General features: G+C 42.9%; 1 protein-coding gene across 3 annotated transcripts in view; it reads right to left on the bottom strand.

The window, feature by feature from the left end:
* Positions 1-22,406, bottom strand: part of slit1a (slit homolog 1a (Drosophila)) — an 86,111-nt gene extending 63,705 nt beyond the window's left edge. The window contains exons 1-4 of one of the 3 annotated variants that reach the window (XM_085428164.1): positions 21,714-22,406; positions 10,819-10,890; positions 8,510-8,581; positions 6,951-7,022 (exon numbers count right to left, since the gene is read on the bottom strand). In XM_085428164.1, the coding sequence (XP_085284290.1) occupies positions 6,951-7,022; positions 8,510-8,581; positions 10,819-10,890; positions 21,714-21,922 (425 nt within the window). In that variant the 5' untranslated portion in view covers positions 21,923-22,406. Of the gene's footprint in view, positions 1-3,709; positions 3,889-6,950; positions 7,023-8,509; positions 8,582-10,818; positions 10,891-21,713 lie in introns of those variants that run through there. The other 2 variants (XM_085428165.1, XM_085428166.1) reach the window with 2 other exon arrangements.
* Between the last annotated feature and the right edge of the window lie 482 nt (positions 22,407-22,888).

The following is a 22,888-nucleotide window of genomic DNA, read 5'->3' on the forward strand; positions in this document are numbered from 1 at the left end:
CCACATGATGATCCAGAGCTGATAGTGTTGATCGAAACCCCAGATCTTGAAATGAACCGTAACGAGGTGGACAGATGCACTGAGTGAGGGAAACACTCTCTGCAGGGAGATTGCACTCTATTACTGCTGTGATGAATGAGCTGGATTTCTCATTCTGATAGATACATTCATACTCCATACTGCTTGACTGTATGAGCCAATTTTGCACACACATGACTACTAAGCAACATGACCGCAAGCAGGACAACCCAACCAGCACTGCATTGGTTGTTATTCCTGGAACGGGACAGCAGACTTCCTCAAACCCCTGCTCTAAGATTCCAGGGAGTAAGTGCATATATGTGTGTTTGTGTGTGCATGAGGGTAGCCTTTTCTCCTCTGTGCGTCAGTTCCAATCTGGACCAGGCGAAGCCAGCCGTCACAGAGGCAAACTGCCGGCAACGGCACAGAGAGGAGGAGGAGGAGGCCTCTTTCTGCAGCTCTGCGAGTGAAATCCCCGTGTGTGTATACTCATGACGGATCTAGACCACACTGTGATGTCTTATTCATGCCGTATCAATTCATAATGACCAGCCTAGTCCCCAGTGTGAAGATGTGCGTGCACACGCAATCACAAACGCATAAGAACGTGCATGTGTGTGACTGGACGGTCACCACTGAAGAACTTGCCCATGTATGTAAATGTGTGTGTGTGTGTGTGTGTGTGTGTGTGTGTGTGTGTGTGTGTGTGTGTGTGTGTGTGTGTGTGTGTGCGCGCACATGTTTGCTTGTATGAATATTTAGAGCATCAGAGATGGTATGAGTGTGTATGTAGAACAGCGTGTACCAGACAGTGGACATACACACACACACACAGACCACTGATGTCCCAGTGCTTGAGTGTGAATATTTAACAAGCCTCAATCCATCTGTTCAATTATTCATGAGGAAGGACACAAAATCGTTAGTAAATATAAACACCGCTGTTTCTCTCCTGCTTTTGCTACATCTTTGCTGCTCTCCTTTGCACCTCTGACCATCTCTCTCTCTGTTCTTTAACTTTGTCTTTCTTCTGTCTGTTTTTTGTCCTCTTTTTCATTCTTTCTCATTCCCCTTGTGCTGTGGTTGTGAATATTTCAGATGGCAGAGTGGTTTCTAAATTACCCCCTTTTGGCTTCCGCTCTCCTCACATGGTTTGGTCTGCATTTCTCTCTCACACACGGTCCAACTCGTAAAGAAAACAGTGACAAGCCATAAAAGCCACTTTTACCATCTGACAAGGACAGGGGCAGGAAGAGGGACGGGGGCAAAAAGTTAAGGTCTGGCCAGTTTGGTCACCAAGTCAGGTATTTCAAACTGCTTAATTAAAAAATAAATAAATAAACGTCACCCGTGCACTAAAGTTAAAATTTCACCCAGCGTCACTCAAATTAGGAAAATAAATATAGATAAACACCTCTGATGGTTTTTGTTGAGGAGGTGAGTTCTTCCAGGAATAATGAAAAAATGTGTCTTTTGTTATTAGTGCTCAAAGGATCCTTGGAGAGCATTTCCTTTGCCAAGGTCAATGCTCTTTCTGGCAGTTTTAAAGAAAGTGATGAGGATCTTCATCAGATTTGCTGGGTTGTTCAACACAGCCTGAACTCTACTGGGCAAGCTTTCTTTTAATTTATTTAAGTATTCTCCAGGAATAGTTCTCCAGGCTTTTTGAAGGACATTGAAAACTCTTCTTTGGAGGTTGGCTGCCTTTTGTTCTGTTCTCTGTCAAGATGCTCTCACACTGATGCATTAATACTGAGGTGTGCGATTTTTGTTTTCATGTTCAAAATGAAGCCCTTGACAATCAGATGCTTTTCAGATGGTTTTGCATGGTGGATCCCTGGCTTGTCTCTTGATATAAGTTTTCTATGCTTGAATGAGCCATAACATCCTGTACTGGACTTAAAATGAAGTGAAAAAGGAACCAATGTCCAAAGACAAGCTTTGAAACACTGTCAGAAAACCCAAAGACCATTTGGGCAATTGAGTGAGAGATGCAAATGCTAGCAAAACAGCCAATAGCAGCAGATTTAAAAAAAAGTTGGATGTCCAAATTAAACTGTCATTTTCACCATAGAAGATCTCAATAGCATGCATAGTCAGAGGCTGGCCAAGATGCACATAAAACGTGTGGCTGAAGCTACAATAGTCAAACATTACAATCAGTTTTGTTAAGTGTGTTCAATAAAAACGTACTACCATAATGACAATACTGTCACAATTCACATACTGTGCAAGTAACTTCATAGTGTATACAATGTACTAGACGGAAGTTTCGAAATGGATACACAGTGTGAAGTCTGAAGCTAGCTTCACTGAAGTCTGTGCTGTCATTATTTACTTAGTGTCAGACAAACCACAGTCAAGAAATCAGGATGTCTACCACTGATGGCACAGAAACCTTCTGATGAAGATGAGTTGCCATGGGGACTGCTGCCAAGCGGGAGCCCAAACAGTCCTCTAAGGAAGAGAGAGAGTCCTAGCACACTGAGGCAGGTCATTCATCAGAAGAGACAAAGAGAAGGAAACAACAAGACCAGCTTGAAGCATTAACAGCCTGCCAGATGCACACACACATGCATGCATGCATGCAAAGACGCCTACACAGCACAGTATTATACAAACACAAACGGTCACGAGGAGAGAAACCCCCCCCACACACATTCAACTCAGTCTTTCACGCAGTCATACACAAAAAGTCAAAAGTCAAAAGAGTTAATTTGCTTGCTTTATGGCACAAGAAGTCTTGGAACACTGGAGCAAGTTTACAAGCCAATCAATCTGAAGCAAATGAAAAGGGGAAAATAGTGTATATGTGCTGAATGGTAACAAAGTCAAAACAAGTGGGAAAACTGTGACAGAGAGATGATTTATAGGCTTAATGATAGTGCACTTTATTCAAGATTTCCTACCCTAAATAATTCTTTATTTTCACTCTGAGCTACTGTTCCCTAAGCATCAAGCAATCAACAAACACAAAACACAGCATCTCTCCAACACAAACACAGAAGAAGCAGCTTTGCATCAACACATATCTGAAGCGGCTCTTTTATCTACAGTCAGAGCCACAGAAAGGACGTAATCCCTTGTGTATGCATACCATCCACACACAGAGATCTAATTATAGTGTTATTCTCTGAGTGTTTGTGTCTAATTAGTGTTATTTACATTTTCCCTCAGTTTTCTTTCTCTTGTGTGTGCACATTTGCCTGTGTGTCTCAGTGAATGTGTGTGTGTGTGCGTTTGGTGTTTGTGTATATTAGAGTACCCGTTGCCAGGCATTAACGTTAAATTGAAGGATGTAAAAAAGCTTCTTAAAGACGGATGAGACACACACCCTTTTTCAAACCTTTGCCAGGGTTTCCTCAGCTCCCCTGTAGTGCAGGTACTACCACACCCTTCCCACATCCCTCCACCTCCCTCATCTTTCCTGGGGAGTTATACAAGAGAAAACCTTCCCTGATTATCTCCTTAACCCACAACATAATACAAAAAGTTGGTCATTATCGAACGCGACACCCCCTCTAAACAAACCTGTGTTGCTGTCCCAAGCAAATACGCTTGCTCAAAAACCTCAAAATACCCTTTTGTCTCCTCCTCCCCCAGTCACCCATCGTCAGCCTAAACCAGATGCTATTCCCTGGGGCCAGCTATCAGACCAATTGCTCTACACGCCCCCGACTCTACTCACCTATGCCACTTTTTTCCCTCCATCCTGCGGTCCTTCCTTCCTCCTGCTCTCCCACTGCGAAAGCACACTAATTACAAACATGGATGAGTAGATTACAGATCTGAAGCGCAGTGGAAGTGGGATAAGGAGTAGTCAAGGGTGGTGAGAGGGGGGCAACAGGTCGTTAACAGTGATGAATGCAACTCTATTTTCACTGTTATTGTTCAGTGATGTTCTGCGCAGCGCCTCTCACCTCCGAGCCACTGTTCCCATGCCTTCTTGTCGGGGTCATCCATCACAGGAAGCTTTAACTAACTCCGTCTCTCCCTAATCATCTCTAATCAATTCCAATTATCTTTCCTATTTCCCCCATGCATCAGTGTCTCCAGGATCTCTGAGGCATGGCAAAAGATAGGAGGCAGTGTAGCAGGACTCTGTATAAAGAGTTTGGCTCTCACAAGAGAAAGTACGTAGCTCTTGAAAATCCACCTGTGCAGTTTTCTGTTTTTTAAATGAACCAAGACACATTATACACCTTAAACCTATTAGCTTTGACGCTCAAGCACAAGATAAAATTCAGTTATTTCTAAATGCTAAATATTTCTTTCTTTTACGGTAGACTTTACTAGAGCTCTTTAAAAATGTGTTCTAGCAAGAGCACTTGGATTAATTCATCTTCCCTTTGTAGAGCAAACTCATTACCCCGTTAACGTAATGACTCCATGGGATCAAGTGTTTAAAAACTTCCCACAAAACAACACTACACTGCTCATTTAACCAACACCCTTTTATTAACCCGGTAGCTTTTCCTCTAAAGTTTAATGAGAGCGACAATCTCATCTGCTATCCCTCGCTCCTCTACCCCCTTTTGCCCTTCGTTCTGTTTGTCCTCTCAGCAGGGTGTCTAAGACAAATGGCCACTTTGTTATACAAGCTTTCCTTAAAACCCTCACTCTAGAATGAGCAAAGAGAATAATAAAAAAAAGAGTAGAGCAAAAAAGACAGCAAGAGCGTAAAAGTATAAAAAAGCAGAAGGGGAGCAATTAATCCTGCTTCCAAGAGAAGAGAAACCATCTGGGTTTGTGCTACACCTGAGGGCAGCGGGCTTTCACATTAACCTCTTTTGTTGGCATCATAAAGGCAGACCCTAACAAGCCCCAGTGAGCTCTTTGAGCAAGTGCAAAGACTCGCACACAAATACATACGCAACCACAGACTCTCTTTGTCTATTGAGCTCTCTCCCTCTCTTTCTCTGTCGTCCTCAGACACACACATAAATGCACACATGACATAGCAGTGAAAGTCTTCCTCTGGGAGATGAGGACCTTTTAAGTCCATTAAAAGCTGCTGGCGGGAGCGAGACGAGGCTGTAACCCAACCGCATCCGACTGCAACCAGAACCCATGGTGTGGTCGGGAACACTGCTCAGGAGTTGAGAAACACCTTAGGAAAAAAATATCTTTGTCTTCTACTGCTGCTCCTGATCCCACGCTACTAGCCCAATTTTTTTTTAACAAGGACTACAAGTCTTTCACAAAGTAGTATCTGTCAGTCAAGCACTGGCACCATAAAGATTGAATTATTGCTGATTCCTTGGCCTTGGATTTGTTTTAACTGTTAAAAAATGCCAGGCACTTTCACACCTGAAAAGCCTCAAGGTCAATTACTGTTCTCTTCTGTCTAACCAAGGATAAAGAACAAATGAGTGTATACACAGACACATAGCGAATCGATTAAGCAATGTTAAACAAAGTCTCACTCTCCAGAACATGGCTGAGAACCCAGTGATAGGTTTAGAATAATGACCATGAAGTTAGACTGGATGTGTTAGCACAATCATTTGGCTGCTGGCTACGCCAGCTGCTCCAGATGGACCAATCACACTGGTTCAAGGCCATCCGCTGGTCTGAGAAGCCTTGGTCTGCTCTTAGTCTACTAGACACACAACTCAGTGCTGCTCAGTGTGAGCAAACAACAAGACAACCAGCCTTGTACCAAAAGAGGAGGCCTTAAATTCCCAGCGGCTGGTTTGGGCATAATGATAGGTGACGTGGGGAAATAGTTGCAAGGAAGCGACAGATAGATTCAAGATGGTGTTAAACATCAAACGCAAGATAAACAGATGGAGGGCTAAGGCTAGGATCATGGGTTAGTAGTATCACTATGAGTATAGAAGGAAGGGAAATGGCTTTTCCATGTCCCACTGTTTCATTATTCCCAGATGCTCCAGGTAATCTGAACGCGAATAATAGGGGCTCCAATGATCAGTTAGCAACAGGGACACTGATTATACCAAAGAAAGAAAAAGAAACATAGAGCCTCTTTGTAGATGGGAATAAAAGTTAAGCATTACTGTGGGATCGTCTCGCTGCATGAGGTGCATAAGTGGAACGATGTGTGGGTGTGTGACTGAATGGGACCGGTCTTAACAAGAAGCAAACGAAAGTGTGCTCCACCTTCACCATTCATATGATGAAGGTGGAGCATGCTGGCGGACTCGCATGACATAAAACAATCTCATTAAGTAACAAAGCCATCCTTTCACCTGGACTTAGGTTCACAGTCTAATTTGTCCCTTAGCTCCAGTCTGATCAAATCTCTGTCACCCCTGGATCCTCTTGCAGACAGTCTGAAGCCCTTTTCAGACACGGGATACGTAACATTGCTGGCTTCATCCAGCTCTTAAACTGGTGCCATTCTGTCATTCAGACACTTTTACGTTATTTTTCAGACAAACCCACACAATGAGACAGCCAAAGTACAACCACGAATTTTTCCATATGTGCAAAAGAGCTGTTACACTTGTGGCAGCAAGCATTGTCGGCATAGTGACTTTAATTTGGAATGCTAAGTTATCTTTGCCATTTAAAAGAGCAGGATCTGTGCTGTGAGCTGCAGAAGCTGACCCACAAAAGACCGTTCTTCCGGATTAGGAATTTCAAAACTGCGTCACAAACAAATTGCAAATTAATGTGCAAGTTATTACTGCTTACAAATCCATTAATGTAGATATGAAGCCAACTAGTTTAGATGTCCATTCTTCTCACCCAGTTCATTTTGCCTTACGGTCAACAAGAAAGAGTTCTGATGTGTATTTCACCAAGTGCAATTGAAATATATTTGTACTTTAATTGTGTTTATACCTAATCAAACCAAAGCCAGAATTCACCAGACCTGCCTAACTGAGCCATCTTTGGTGGTTTGCATAGTGTGCGCTGACAGAGAGGAAGAGGTAAATTAATAAAAAAGCGAATGTACTTACAGTCGAGACAGGCCAGGGTTCTTCTGAAACAGCAACTCAGGAAGCTGCTGCAGTTGATTACGGTTCAGCCGCCTGCAGCAAGGAAAACGTATGATCAACCAGTGATTGTGCGTGTGTGTCTATGCATGTGTGTCCTTGAATGTGTAGGCTGTGAATAATTTCTTCTAGCTGCCGTAGAATCGGCTTAGCCACAGGCTATTGTGTTTCAGTGTGCTCTGCATGTCACATAAATATCCAACTGAAAGTTCGGGGGAATTAAAACTGCTGGTCAGAGACAGTGCCGTAAATTATCGCTACACAGTTAAATTACTTTGTTTTGCCTTGCAAAATAGCATTCTGTTGACTTTCCCAGAACAACAAAATAGCAACATTTCAATTTTTTTAAAAGTGAATCATATCCATTCAGTTATAGGAACACTAAAACATTTTATTCGGGACGATCTATTGGAAAAAAGATGTTTCTAAATAAAATTAAGAGGAATGGATGAGCTTATTCAAGCCCAAGGACACACTGAGAGGAGTGGTGGTTGGCAAGAGACTCCACGTCAAACAGCTAACATCTAAGACTGGCAGGCTTTATGCAAATACAACAATTAAGTCAATGGAGAACAGACTGTTGCTAATCTGTTGAAAACCACAACTCTCTCCTTTTTGAATGGCCCATTTGAGGCCCATGGGAGCGAATGAGAGGACTGTGGCACAGAGACGCTGCAAATGTGAGGCCACTGCCATGCCTTCGGACAAATTCAGACAGATGTTAGGACTTGTGCCACACACTGTATACACTGAGAAGAGTGTTCGGCCAGCTGAGAGGGAGATTTAGTGCATAATGGACATTAATGGTCTGCTGCTGCTTCGTTCACACTGAACTGTACCTGCTGGTGGGTTAGTGGCTTTTAAACATTAAAGAAACGAGCCACTCAATTTCCACATTGGTCTGGCACATGGAAATGTCTACCCAATGTTTGGGATCTGTTGAATATGGAGGAGGAGGAGGAAAGGCAAGCTGTGCGTGGTCTCAAGTTTGGTAACACAGACTGTTAATGTGGGTTTCAGATCAGGGGAAAGTCTTTTATAAGTTAACCACTATGTCTGCATTACGGCGTGGTCCATAAAGTCATCTGCTGTGCAGGTTTCCATGTGGCTAGCACTATTGATTTACTAATGAGCAGGTTAAGGAGTGGTTGATTGCGTTTGTCTGTGTGTTTTCCCGGCGAGTTTACAAGCTGTCAAGGAGTCCTGGTGCTGTCCAGATGAGCCAGGGTCTGCGGTGGGGGAGGCCTTTTAAGCCCACATATCCCACTGAGGGCATTCCTGTCAGGCAGAGCTAATAAAAATACTCGCAGCCCACACCGTACCCTCTTAGCACCATCCAACCACAATGAAAGGCCAAGATAGTGCCACACACTTGATTTCGCAAGATTTTATGTATCATTCCTGTTAGTCTCATTACCCCCAACAAATACAGAGAGTGAAAACACATGAGAATAAGGGTGGGATTTTCATTTCAAGTTTAAGTGTGTTCAGGCTATCTAAAGACAACCATTGGTCATACTCACAGTCTTTCCAGCTCCTTCATGTCATCAAAGGCCCCACGCTCAATCACAGTAATCTGATTCTCCACCAGCTGCCTGCAGAAAAGAAGGGAACGAGAAGTTACGTCACGTCAACGTCTGTAGGGGGTCACTCTGGCTTTAGAATTGTGTAATGGGCTTGGTTTTAGGGTTTAGGGGGCAAGGGATTTTGCAGTATGTACAGTATTTATATATTCAAGTAGGGTGCAGTATATTCAACACTTCTCTTCCACATACACACAAACACACAGAGGGCAGTGGTGTGGACTGAGGGGCACTGGGAATCTTGGCAAAAGGAGGAGGGATAGCAGCCAGGAAAGTTTCCAAGGTGGTTCAGAAAGTGTGTGTCTGGTGCTCTAGTGTGGTCCACTGAGTGTAGTAGCTGGGTGGAGAAGAGACGAAAAGTAGGCAGGGGGTCAGAAAGTGTGAGGTGAGCTCCAAGTTTTTGACATCTGACTGAATCAAGGGAAAGTGGGATGTGCGTGTGTGTGCGTGCGCCTGTGAAACAGCATAGCTGTACCATATCAGAGTTTTTAGGCACCACATCAAGGCTATTAGACATAAACAAGCAAACATGGATGCACACAAACACAGAATCCATGCACACAAGTTGCAACACATCCCTTCCTCAAGTACAATGCCAAAGCTAAGACACAAAAAAGGGGCTTAGATAGTTTTGGAGTGTTACAATAACACAAAATCAGGAAGGAGAGAAAAGTGTCCAGCAGCTTTAGAAGCAACAAGTGCTCTCCTTCATTACATACACAACTGTTCTGTGTTGAAGGTAACCTCTCATGTCTCCTGTGAGGCCATGGCGCACTGCAACTCAGCAATCTGGGCTTCCTCCCCATCGAATATAAATGCTAATCACTTTTCACACTCCATAAACATGGAGAGAAACGTGCAATTCATCTCAGATCTCTTTCTCATGAATTTAGATGGAAGCGGAAAAAACTGTGATGAGTACTTTTGAATTGAAAAAACTTTTTTTTTCTTTTTTTTAAGGCAACCTGCAGGTACATAACCTTCAATTTCTCTGATCTCTTTTGCTATCTACTTTTTGTTGATTGTTCCTTTATTACTCAGTACGCATTTCATCACAGAACAGAGACACACTGCAGATTTTGAAGAGCCAAGCACTCGGATAGGTGGATGTAAATCAGCTGTGTTGATTTTAGACTGACAGAAGAGATGGCAGCTCAGTGTAAAGATAAACCTCTGCTCCTGTTCTTGCTCCTTCTGAGGGCAGGATCAGAGGTCAACCTGCTGTTGCCCCACAAAGCCAACATATGTAGATACTTGTTTTTTAGTTTACAACTTTCATTGTACCAGCATTTTGTTTATCATACTTCATGTATATGGAAGGAAATCCTGTGTGTGTGTGTGTGTGTGTGTGTCTGTGTGTGTATGTATATGTGCCTTACTGTGGCAGTGAGAGTGGATCACAAGCTTAACAGCAAGGGAAGTTCTGTTTTTGGTAGCCCTGCAAGTTGTTTCCTTCTTACGTGCTAGAAGCAAGCTGTCGACACGAAGGCATTTAACCTCCACATGAGGGTAGGAGGTGGTGCAGAAAAAGGGGCATGCTTAGGAAGACAACAAGGGACGAGAAACGTTGGGACCAGGAGGGAAAAAATGGACAGGGGGGATGGGCGAGTAACCATGAGGATTGAAAACAGTCAGACTTTGCAGGGTAATAGGAATTATGCTGAGATCATGTTACATTTAAAACATGTTCGGGTCTACGGCGCTTCCCCTTTAGCAGCGTTTTTAACACCTATAGCAGTGCTCACCAGTTTGTGTGCACATACACACAGAGAAACTTTTATAACTACTTTATTACCCGAAGTCACAAGTGCTGTTTAATTTCACAGGAGAGGGAATTGATGACTTCACCTGAATGTGTTAGCTGTGTTGAGAGCCCATTTAGAACTGGCGCTTGTGTGCACATTACATGCTGATGTGAGGGAACAGAGGGCAAGTGAGCATGTGTGTGTCTAAGGGACGGTAAAGTGCAACTACAACAGGCAGAATACAATGAGAGAGAAGGCCATTACATCAGTGGTTGCAGTCACTCAGGAGCTTAATGTACTTTGGAGTAGGACTCTTGATGAATGCATTGCCACTTCAGTGGGTTTATGCTAATATCAGCAGAAAGTCAGTATAGCTGCAAACTGCTAGGGTAGATACAATTCAGATATGCATGGCTAGATAAACTCAGCCACCAACATGCTCCACAGATACTCCTACTGTACAAACAATTCATTACTGCCCATAAACAGAAGGTGAGTACTTACAAAACTCTGAGGTACTTCAGTCCAGCAAAGTCACTCTTAGTGATTCGTGTGAGGTTATTCCCATTCAGCTCCCTGCAAAGAGAAGGATGCAAACAAAAATTAATAATTACATTTTACCTCTGAAACTATTCAATAACAGCTTAATGAGCGCATAGCAGCATAGAGGCTGTCACACTTGAGGGATTAAAACAACTGCACACTTCTGACAAAAGTGACACACACACACACACACACACACACACACACACACACACACACACACACACACACACACACACACACACACACACACACACACAGTGCACTTAGTTTTTTGCTAAAACATAATCCTGGTATAATAAATGTTGAGAACTTCTTTAAAAGCTAGTGTTTTTTTGTTGGAAATCAAGGAGGCTCAAGGTGCTAAAAGGAAGTTCAAGCTAAGTTCCAACTCTACTGGGAGATATTAAGACGTCCTTTAAAGCCACATTTGAGCTGCCTGTTTGTCTTTCTGTTCCAGCCTCCTCCAACCAAACACCGCCCCCCACCCCTTCCCTCTCTGTCTGCCATGTCCTTCTACAATCGGTGGGGATTAGCAGGAGCCAGCACAGGGGATTTGGGTAGGGCCACAAGGCCAGAAAGCTAAGTGCTTTGGGTATAATGGGAGCAGTTCCCTGCTGGGAGCTGGCCATTGCTGCAAATAAACAGGAAATCAAGTAATTGAAGAAGTGATTTGAATTTTAGGTTTGTTTTCAAGTCCTAACCAGATGAACTTGACTCCGACACCCAAGGTTGTTTGGTGGATTTGTTGACCTCTGGTTTGTGTAAATGTAAGATTTACTTTAAACCTCAATAGTAGATTGTATTCTCCTGACAGAGGGAAAAACAAAGCAGGCAAAGCAAATCATATAAGCCTCGAAGGCACTGAGAGTAATCAAAACACACACTTTGTGTGTTCTATTAACTTTCTGAGCATTATGTGTCCACCCTACACTGACCCCCAGGCACTCCTTCGCAAAGTAAAACCAAAAAACTAGTTCCAAATCTACACCGAAACCACTGCTCTCCCTTCCTCAGCAACTCTCTCGCTCTCTCGTCTAATGACCACTCGAGGGACCGTAGTGCTATGCGGTACGAACGAGAACGGTCATTATAGACAGATGGTGGATGTGTGTGCGTGTATACACAGGTGCATCGACAAGCGAAGCGACAGGACCACAGGAAAATAAATAATGGACTGGGCTTCGTTAGCCTGGGCTCTGATACACACACATGTGGAGCTCATTACAGGTGCTTACGAGGATACGCGCATACACCCACACACATGCCTTTTTGGATTTCCAGTGTCTTATCTTCAGGGTGGTCATCGCTGATGAAACCCTGACAACATTAAAAAAGAAAGACTAAGAGACAAAGATTTGGGGGTTATTAAAGAGAGGGGTGACAGAACAAATATATGGAAAACAAATGCTTTTTCCGTTTAGCAATGATGTTTTGTTTTGTTATATAAACAGAAGCCTGTCAAATATCTGCATGTAAGCTGTTATACAACACCATTTCAAAATCTTTTTATATTGTTTGATATTGGGTGGCTGCACTAAATTAACTCTTTCTGGAAACATCTTCAAATGCTGCAGTATCCCGCAGGAAGAGCCATCTTAAAGGACACACCTGTTCAGCAAAGCAGTGACATTTAGGCAATGCTCAAATGCCACCACCAGGCTATAGTGTTTAGTCAGGATAAATCCATGGATTCATACTGTTTATGACATAGGCTGACCTTTATGATTGACATTTTGAAAACATCAAGCAATTTTTTACAAAGTCCTTGAAATTGCTCCAATGACAGTCAGGTCTTTTAACGTTGTCCCGACATTAATCTTTCCACCTTAGCTCATCTTCTTCAAGGACAGATGACTTATTGATGCCGTATTGACACAATCCTTGACAGTTCAGTGCCACACTGAGCTGTAAGATTGCATATTTCTTACATTGTCCTAAGCATGAATTTCAAAAATATATGTACTGGGCAGTGTGTGTGGCTGATTTTTGGATGTCCGGTTGATGTAAAGAATTCTGGCATTCCCATCCATTTCTGTTTAAGGAGGGAGTAGCTATGGTATATAAAAGAAAGAAAAACACATAAAGAACAGCGGTATACAAACGGTCACATTGTTCAGATCTACAAAAAGATTGCAGAATACGCCCTGCACACGTGATTAAGCCATGCCTCTGGATTCAGCATTGCTTGTCTCTGTGTTTATTCCACATCTAAATAATGGCACAGTATGCCAAAGTCAGATTTAGTGCCAGTTCAAGCAAAAGTCTGCTGTTTATTAGCTACAGTATCAGTCATTGCTGTTTCCTTTGTTTTCCAATCAAAGAGAGCTAAGCAATGGCTTTTGGCACTGCAGCAAAGGCATATTAACTCCCTCCATATACAGATGTTTTCTGATACTGACTTTGTGCGGGATTTCACATTACAGTACCGCAGTATTACTTTAGAGGCTGAAAATTATTAGGTATCAGACTGAGCTCCTATAGTAAAAAGATTTCCACTTCCCAGTCTCAGTCAAATCCATTCCACCCTCTGGAAATTCTGTAAGAATTCCCAATGCTGACACACTTCCTGAGGAGAAAACGGATTTATGACATCACAATCTAATCCGTCTTCATCTTCTGTCCCAAGCAGATTGATGCCTGAGAGTATTTCCTGGTGCACCTTCCCTGGGGTGGACATGTGGCAGCTATGCTCCATTGCCCTGTATCTCTATAAATTCAAAGAAGCTTGAAACACTGCTACAATGCTGAAAAACTCATTACGTTTATATCTGCCAGCTGCTGGGGTCCCTCTTCTGAGCCTTTTTCTGACCTGTTTCAAATTGAACCACATTATGTGAAATGATACTCCAAGTCAGAGAATAAGCAAGCACAGTGGCTCACTGAAGTTTTCACACAGATTGATCCACATGTGCTCTTTTTCTTACACACATATACAACTACAATTTCAATATATGAGACCAAAGAATGCATTGAACCACTCCCACTGACGTGTATATGAACAGCACCACTGGGACAGGCAATTGTGTTCAGATCAGAGCCAAATCACAACTAAATGGTCACAGGAGAAACTACTGTTGGCTGCAGAGATTTTCAGCAGCAGAATCGATTTGTGCCAGAAACTTTTCAAATCAAAAACAAACATAGAACCACTGGCTAGCAAATGAGTCATTATGATGAGACAGTTACTTAAAACAAAGCAGGATAAGGCAAACAACTCAATTTAGAGTTCCCACATCTCACAGGTTTTGTTAATCATTCCATTCAGAAACCATATTACTGCTACTAGAGTTGTTAAAAAAAAAATACTCAGATACAAATCACTACTGAAAAGGATAAGACGATCATTTGCAGCAGTGTTAATACCAGCAGCGCCTTGTTTGCCTCCTCCAGCTGACACACAACTTCACACAGTACTGCAGAATGGCAGGCACACAGCCCCTCCTGCCAATAACACCTGTTCACATGACTTTGACACTTTGACAAATTTCAAGAGGTCAGAGGTCATGCCAACAACATTCTCGTGTTTTTAAAAGTTATTATAAATGTTAATCTAGCCAGTACCCATGTTAATGCTACCTGTTAAACTATTAGCAATTATCTGATTAGCCACATTAGCCATCTGTCGTCATTAAGCTAGCAGCTAGCAACTATGTGGAGGCTAGCTTACAAATGAGTTCTGCCCATCTGTATTGTTAATAGACTGTTCATCTAGCTAGATAACACAATTATTTATGTCACCAGAAAAACCAGCACTACCTCACAGAGCCTAAAAATAGTCTCTCTTTTTTTCACCACCTAAGAGAATCTTAATTTTTTTTTTATCAGGCAGCTTAGAAATATTGTTGTCATTGATGTTATTGTTTTTATTGTTTCAAATTTTTTTTTTTTTTTTAAAAAGCCCCTTAGTTTTTATGACAAAAAAATAAGACGCTTTGTCTTATTTTTTTTTCTCCAATCCTTTTAAAAATAGTATCTAATATTTTCCTGTGAGTCGGTATTGAGTTTGACAATCCCAACTGCCACACTTCGGCTCATTTTGTTTTAGTTTTCATCAATTTCAGTGTTAGTTTTAGTCATATTGTGGGGATTTTTTTTAAATTCAGAAAAAAATATTGTAATATTAACACAGACATCCAGCAGACATCCAAGTAAAAAAAAAAATTAAATCAAGCCTTGACAAGCATGTTGTGAGGAAAAATTTGACCAAATTGAAGGTTTTTCATTCACATTTTTTTATTTGAATTAAAACTTTATTTATTTTTTATTATTTTAATTACGTTTTTTTCAAACTACATAATTTTATTTGTTTTTCCTTTTTTCACACCTACTATTAGTTGTCCCATTCCTGGTTTTACTGAGGAAGCTGGTTCATTTTAACAGTTGTATATTTACAGGCACAAATTTTACTAACAGGCTGCAAAAAATTATGCAGCAGGCTAGCAAAAGTATTTCCGCAAATGTAAACTGCAGTCATTCTGTATCGCTGCTGTAAGCGCCACAGGACCATTTGTCCTGGACAGCTTTAGCCTGGCAGGGAGGACAGAAGCCAGCTGATTGAGGATTGGTGGCATAGCACTGTCCAAACTCCTCTTGTGGAAACAATCTGATGAACACAAGCTTGACGTCCCACAGCCTAAAATGTGAATGCTCATTAACCACAATCACACACTGATGATGCTCTTTGACCAGACCGCTGAGCACACATCCTAATGAATGAACAGGTTGAGAAGCTGTGAAGAAGCAAAGCATTCCTCCTCCCGCAGACTTGGCAGCATATGGGCTTGACAGCCGTAAAACACGCAGGTGGAGACAGCAGGGGAAGAAAGACAGTCACTGTGAGACAGAAAAAGGAGAAAACTACTCTGACGGCGTTGTTAGCTGTCGAAAACTGACGGTGTGAAGCAGTGTGGCAGAGGGTTGCCGTTAGCCATGGGAGCTGTGAAGAGCTGACGGGCTGTCTGGGAAATGTCAGTGGAGAAATGAGGCCTAAATGGCTGGAAGACTACAAGAAGAAAGTGACCTACATACTAGATGGTCAAACGGGGTACGTAACCAGTTGACTGAGCACACAACAGTCTCATACTGAAAGACTGTGAGAATGAGAAGGAAAGGAAGAAAGACCACCATGACCAAAATAATACACTCTTAAACCCAACTGGAACACTTCTGTCCACAGTAAGAGGTCAGATTTCTGCTCAACTCAAAACATTCCCTCTATTGAAATGTGGCTTTCAGACAAGCAGTTAAGGCCTTTAACTGTACATTTTTGGTGTGTGTGTGTGTGTGTGTGTGTGTGTGTGTGTGTGTGTGTGTGTGTGTGTGTGTGTGTGTGTGTGTGTGTGTAATCGTGTAAGTCTGCCTGTGTGTGCAGTCAGCGCGTAAAGACCGTCTGAGTGTGTTTTCCTGGCTCCTGGGCTCCTCAAGGGCTATTTACAGTTTTCATTCTGCTCAGTCAGGCCCCAGGAGCAAGATTACTGATAGGAAAGTTAAACATCAAGCGTATCTCACACATGCATTGCCGTCATACACACACAGAAACACACACACAGCTCCTTCTCATAGCCTTGACCACAGTACGGTCTCCTGCATCCTGTCTTGCTACAGGTAAAAGTCAAGGACCCAAACCCAAACATTTGACTTTTGCTTCTCTTTTCTGGGCCTTCAGACAACAACAATACTCCTGGCAAGAAGATACTATGATGTTTTTTTTTTTTTTTTTTGGGGGGGGGGGGGGTGGGCGTTCAGAGCAGTTGCTGCTCTACGCAAAAATTTTACAGATGGAGAGAAAGACTGGGAGATGGAATTAAGGAGCCTGGGAAAAGACCAGGTCTGATCAAGCTTCTGATCAAACATAGATAACTTACGGCACTTTCTCATGCTGAATTGAATCAATTAAACATCTGTTCCAATGTGTGTTACGGCCACAGGCTGGAAAAGGAACACACACGGGGCTGTAGTAGAAGCAGAGACTGAAGGGTCTTTCATGGTTTGTACTGTAACCGTAGTTTGTTCAGTGACAGATTCTGAGGTTCTATTGTTGCTTTGCATGCCGTATGAAGGCTTTTAAGCTACACGAATGTGTACTTTGACTAGAAACTATGGATGAAACAGCTGCACAGCCACATCTATTATGTTTCATTTGTTCCAAACAGAAGACTGACAAGATGTTTGGCTCACAGATGTGCACTGACTGGTAATTTGATGGACGCAGCATATGTGTTTAAATCTGATGGCCTCGAAGAATAAAGACTTGCCATACGTATGACTCTCACCCCCGCAGAGCACACTGATATCAGCATTCCTCCAGCTCTTTGCAGAGGTTAGCCTATCAACAAACGGATAACCCCCACTGCAAAAACAGGGCCATTTTAAATATTTTCAAAAGAAAATCTATCATCATTTTGATCGTTTACTCGTTTCAGACAGTTACCAAAAGCTGACGGCTTGCAGTTGTGCAAATGTGAGGATTTTTCTTCAGTTCTCTGATATTTGATAGACAATAAAATGGAATAATAAATAAAATGAGAAAGAAACAGCGGTGAGTTGAAGCTCTAAATAACTTAGTGTCATATTTAATCTTAAAATATGAGTTCTAAAGGTGTGGATTCATTTTTTTATTTATTTTTAATAGATGCATTATTTATTGAGAATTATAAAATGAACAACTTGATAAATATCCGAGCTCTAATGTTGCGGTCCTGTGCCATATTGATCTAATTAGCGTGCAGACCAGTGCAGATGTCAAGCTCATGTGGAACACTGTCCATAATTTGCTCACAAGACTTCTCTCAAACAGAAGTGTCTCGAGCAGCGTGAAATGTGGATTATGAAGGCATATCCACAATATCAGCAGAGTGTTCACTGATGCATGTTTTACACACGAACAGACATCACCCGCCCCTCCACTTTCCTGCTTCTTACTGGCTAGTCAGTAGGGTTAAAAGGGAAGATGGTCTTCTGAGAGATGAAAGGTGATCTAGGTGGATTTTCCAAATTTGATTTTCAAGGTCTTCTGAGAAACCAGCCGTTGTAGACAGCCATGCAGAGCAATCAGTAATGTACACTGTATATGTTAGGCTCGTGAAAAAGTGCATGCCTTGGTTTTGGTGTGTTTTCCTGATAGACACGTGCACTCAAGTTATATCGATAGGGTCATTTCCGAGCTCTCGCGGGCTCAATTAAACACTTCCACAGAGTAGCTGTACTCATTAGAAGAGTGGGCCGGTGGGCCTGCGGTGTGTATAGTAACACAGCTGGTGGCTTTGAGGCTTGCGAGTCAGTCATCGTACTCACACTTTCTACACATGTATGCAAAATGTAAAAAGGTGACTTATTGTTTATTAGAACAAAAACTGAAAGAGCACAGTGGAACTATAGCTTGCAAAACCTCATTTACATTACAGCTCACAAAATCCTCGCTCAAAAGGCAGCTATGAAGAGAGCAAGACAGAGAGAGAGAGAGAGAGAGGACATCCACCTCAGTGTTCAGTACGAGAGGAAAGACCACAGCTGTGTTACACAGGCAGTAAATTGAAATGACAGAGTCCCAGGCCTGTAATTTCACAATGCTCTGCTGTGCATAAACATTCTCTGAATGATCTTCATTCCAGGCATTATCACTCCTCATGGGATTACCAGCTATGAGGATGGATATATTAGACTGTAAAAAAGACCTGAATGAAATTCATTCTGCCTCAGGGCTAGACCTATTCTGCCCTGTATAGTAAATAACATAATCTAGTTTATTCATTCATTAGCTTTGTGGTTGAATTACATCTCTCTTAACTGCTCTGGTGTAGTAATCCTTTCATTAGTGATTACCACTTTAGTTACTGTGCCAGCCTTGGCTTCTTATCGTGCTTTCAATCCAACCCCCCAGCTCCACCCTTCACCCCCATTTCTTTGTCTTTTTCCATCTTGCGCTCTCCACTTTAGTCACACAGCCAGTGTTGGCAGGTAGTAGGCAGGCTGTGTTCAGTCTTGTCAGGGTAAATTATGGATCAGGTGGCCAGTGAGCTGTCAGTTGTACCAGCTATGTGGTGATGCCAGAAACACTACAGGCATTCCCTGGCACAGGCACACACGCCTACCACCTCCAACCCCAAAATGCATAGATGTGGTTATCAAAGCGACCGGGGTGCTCATCTTTAACCACTACTAATCCTCATGTGTTTTCATCTGGCTATCGCTTATTCTCTGCTTGTGTGCAACATACACACATGGAAGCACATGCTGTGGTTTATGCACAAACTAAAGCGAACATGAGATTTATCCAGGCTTGCACAACAGACACACAAACACACGCATATGGTGTGCAGCCTCCAACTCCTCTACTCTGGAGGGGCTCCAACATGCCCCCGCATCTCAGTACAAGGTATCTTCTGGCACAGAAAATACATAATCAGTGCACAGACGTTTTGCAGTTACACACACACACACACACACACACACACACACACACACACACACACACACACACACACACACACACACACACACACTCGCAAAAACACACACAACTCCTCCCCTTTTCCAAATCAACTCATTCACAGATGGGACACGCACTCGAACTAAAGAGCGGGGCTGTTAAGAAGACAAAACAAGGAGAGAGAAGAGTTTAATTTCATACCTGTCAAACAAAAAGCTTAACTAAGATCCTTTACTGTGCGCGAGCCAATTTAATCAGCATTACAGATGGAGATTTTCTCTCAGTGTTGCCTGATAAAAGGCCAAGAGAGAAGGGGAGGAGAGGCAAAGAAATAGACAGCGAGAGAGGATGGATGCAGAGAGAAAGCAGAGGGGGGAGGGAGCGGCCAGCGGCCCATACACGCCAGGGTGTAATTTTAACACGTGGAGCTCACAGTCTCATTACAGGCTTCGGTCTGAGGAGCGCAGGGGTCAGACCTGATCCAAACCCACAGTGACAAGTGCAAATGGGATTCTGCTGTCTGTCTCAACAGCCTACATACACACGCACAAACACTTTCTCCCAAAAGCAACCCCCTCCTCCTCTAACACATACACACAAACACACACTAAAGTATTGTATACATGAGAGCAAGTACACCCATTCACACAAATGCAGCACAAAACCAGCCTTACAAGGTAAAGTGCAGATTTTTGTATGACGTTAGCCTTTTCAGTTAGCCTCCTAACACTAATACTGCGTTCCCTTGTATTAAAGTTCAGCAGTTATATATACTGGAGCATCACACAATTAAAATCTTTATGATTCAAATTGATGAAAAGAAAGTGTCCGTTAGCATCGTTTGGTACAGACGAGGGCAACAAACCTCTGGGACAGTTACATAAACTTGACAAAGTCATTACTCATTCTTGACCCCAGCAGTGGCTGCACAAGTTCATTCAGATAAACACACATTTTCCCAATACATACACATAAATCTCGCTATGCACATGGGACCATCATGTGGGGCTGGTGCTGATTTGTGCAATCACCTTGATGAATCACCCTTTACAACAACCCTCAGAGGATTGTCTCTATTGTTAAGCAGAACCGCTCAACATGACCTAGACACACAGCTTATACATGCACACACGTAACCAGGGGGGGAGGCAACAACGCAGGAATAAGTTACACATGACCTTTAAGTACGTTGTGTTTAAAATGCAACGTCTTGAGTGAGATGCTACGGCGATAAAATGTGCTGCTGTACATGACCTATGAATGAACAAACAACTTTTAACACAAAAATACTCTTGAGCAGAGGGGCAGGGGCTCGTTCCAGTGTGAATGGCCGTTCATGTAAAAGGAAACCACAAAATAACCATGTTTCCTCTCCGCTTCACTGTTAAACCAGCATATGTACAAATGCAACCTGGTAACATGCAGAGCGTGAAGCAGGGGGGAAAAAAAAGGTGTTCTTAGAAATTAAATATGAAAACCATAAAATATGCAGCCGGCTCCCACTATGCCAACGCTGCCTCTGACACAGGCTTTCTCTCCTCTGTTCCCACAGCATGTTTTATTTAGCACTGATATTCTAAAAGCTGAAATAGAACAATCTATTTCCCCTTGCACTCCTCACTTCTGATTTGCCGATGAATATTTCAGAAGAATGTCAGAAAAGACAGAGAAACTCCACTCTGCGAGCCAGCATCCGCCTCATCTCTCCCGCCGTCTCCCATCCTCCCACCGTTTGACACGACAGCTACGTGATACTAGTGCAAGACTCGCCTAAGTAGCTGATTTGCTTAATTTTCTCCATGATTTAACAATTTGCGGAGTGCGCGTTGAGGAGCTGGAGAAGGGGAGACGGGAGAACGGGGAGAGGCAGAAAAAGTCAAAACTGCAATAGAGGTAAGAAAAGAGGCAAAGCGACATAGTGTGCCGCAGACTGGATGTCAAACCTTGTTCTTAAAGTTCAAGTCAGACTTTACTTTTTAAACTCTACATTTATATGAAAAAAGTGAAGAGAAAAGGGGATTTAAATGTATTTTAGCTTCAAACTTGAGGGAAAAAATGAAGCTACATGCTGCAAGTGTAAACAAATAAGTAAATTATGGACACATGTGAAAGGCACACATCTGCCTCTGGTCTTGCCAGTCCCTCATGCCTATTTATACCTGACTGGAATGCCAGTTAGTGACTGACTGCCTGAGTGACACACAGTCTCTCTCTGACATACACACACACATGCACACACATACACGCAGCTTTACAGGCAGGGCTATTGTTCTGTTTCAGTCTAAGCAAAGTCGTGTGCACTACTACAATGTATCAAGGAAATAGAGGGGAACCAGTAAGAAACGAAGATATTAAAGCTTCTTTTATAAAAACACACACTCATGCGCCCACACAGAGAAGTAACTAAAGCAGAGATCGTACTCACAGTCTTTCAGTGTTGCGGGGGATATTCCTTGGCATGGTTTTGAGACCCAGTCCATGGCAGTCTACTGTGGTTCCGCTGCAGGTACACAGGGCTGGGCAGCCACTGGCATTGCCCACTATCAGGGCAGAGAGCATTGCCACCCACATCCAGAGTGGCTGCCTGGCCAACCTGCCCATGCCTGCCTCAAACCAGCTTTCTCTAATGGCCATATTCACCAGAACGACAACCTGCTCTTCTTTAACAAGCCCTTACTTCTCTGTGTGTCCACCTTCCCCTCTCTACGTCTGCTTCCAAGAGTCTTGTTACACCTTACAAGTCCACTAGAATAAATTCATATATTTGATGAATATGAACAAAAAAAAAATTTACACGTGAGAAATGCTAATATTTTCCTCTCTGCTGTAAAGCCATACAAATCCTTTTTTCTTCTTGTAGAATTCTTTTGATGCTGGTTTGATATCCACCACAGTTTGCCGATGTAAAAGAGAAAAAAGAAAAGAAAAGAAAAGAAAAATAAGCAGTTGTTTCTTATGTTCTCCTTGCAAACTCTTCTCCTCTCTCTTGTCTTTGTGGAGTTGGTGTGCTCTGGTCTGCACACGTCTGCGTCTCTGTCCTCCGCTCACTCAGTCCCGCTCTGCTCTGCTCGCCTGAAGAGAGAGGGAATAGGCAAAGAGAGGAAAGAAAAAAATGCCAGTCTCTCTCTCTTACACACACACACACACACACACACACACACACACACACACACACACACACACACACACACACACACACACACACTAGTCATCCATCACAAGGATCTACAAATAGCAGAGCCCCCGACTCCACCCCTACCCCTCCTCTCCTCACCCACTCCTCTCCCTCCCCATGCAACACCCCCTCCAGAACCCTGCCTGAACTCACTCTCATTCCTGAGATCCCCTTTTCATTCCCTTGACTCTATTCACAATACAAATCTACACCAAGTATCTTTCTTTTTCATTTCTCACTCACTCCACTCCTTCTTTTCTCTCAGGTTTGCCTCCAGGCGAACCCCTAGAGAGAGAGAGAGACCTAACCTGCATGACACTGCATAACCCCTGCCTGAAGGGAGAGGCTGTGGGGAGACAGTGGTCTGTGTGTGTGCGTGCATGCGTGCGTGCGTGTGTGTATCCAGTAGGGAAGAGAGGAATCAA

Source organism: Rhamphochromis longiceps, linkage group LG13, assembly GCF_057381845.1.
Source record: "Rhamphochromis longiceps isolate RC_006_pf linkage group LG13, R_longiceps_female_GT1.1, whole genome shotgun sequence".
Lineage (NCBI taxonomy): Eukaryota > Metazoa > Chordata > Actinopteri > Cichliformes > Cichlidae > Rhamphochromis > Rhamphochromis longiceps.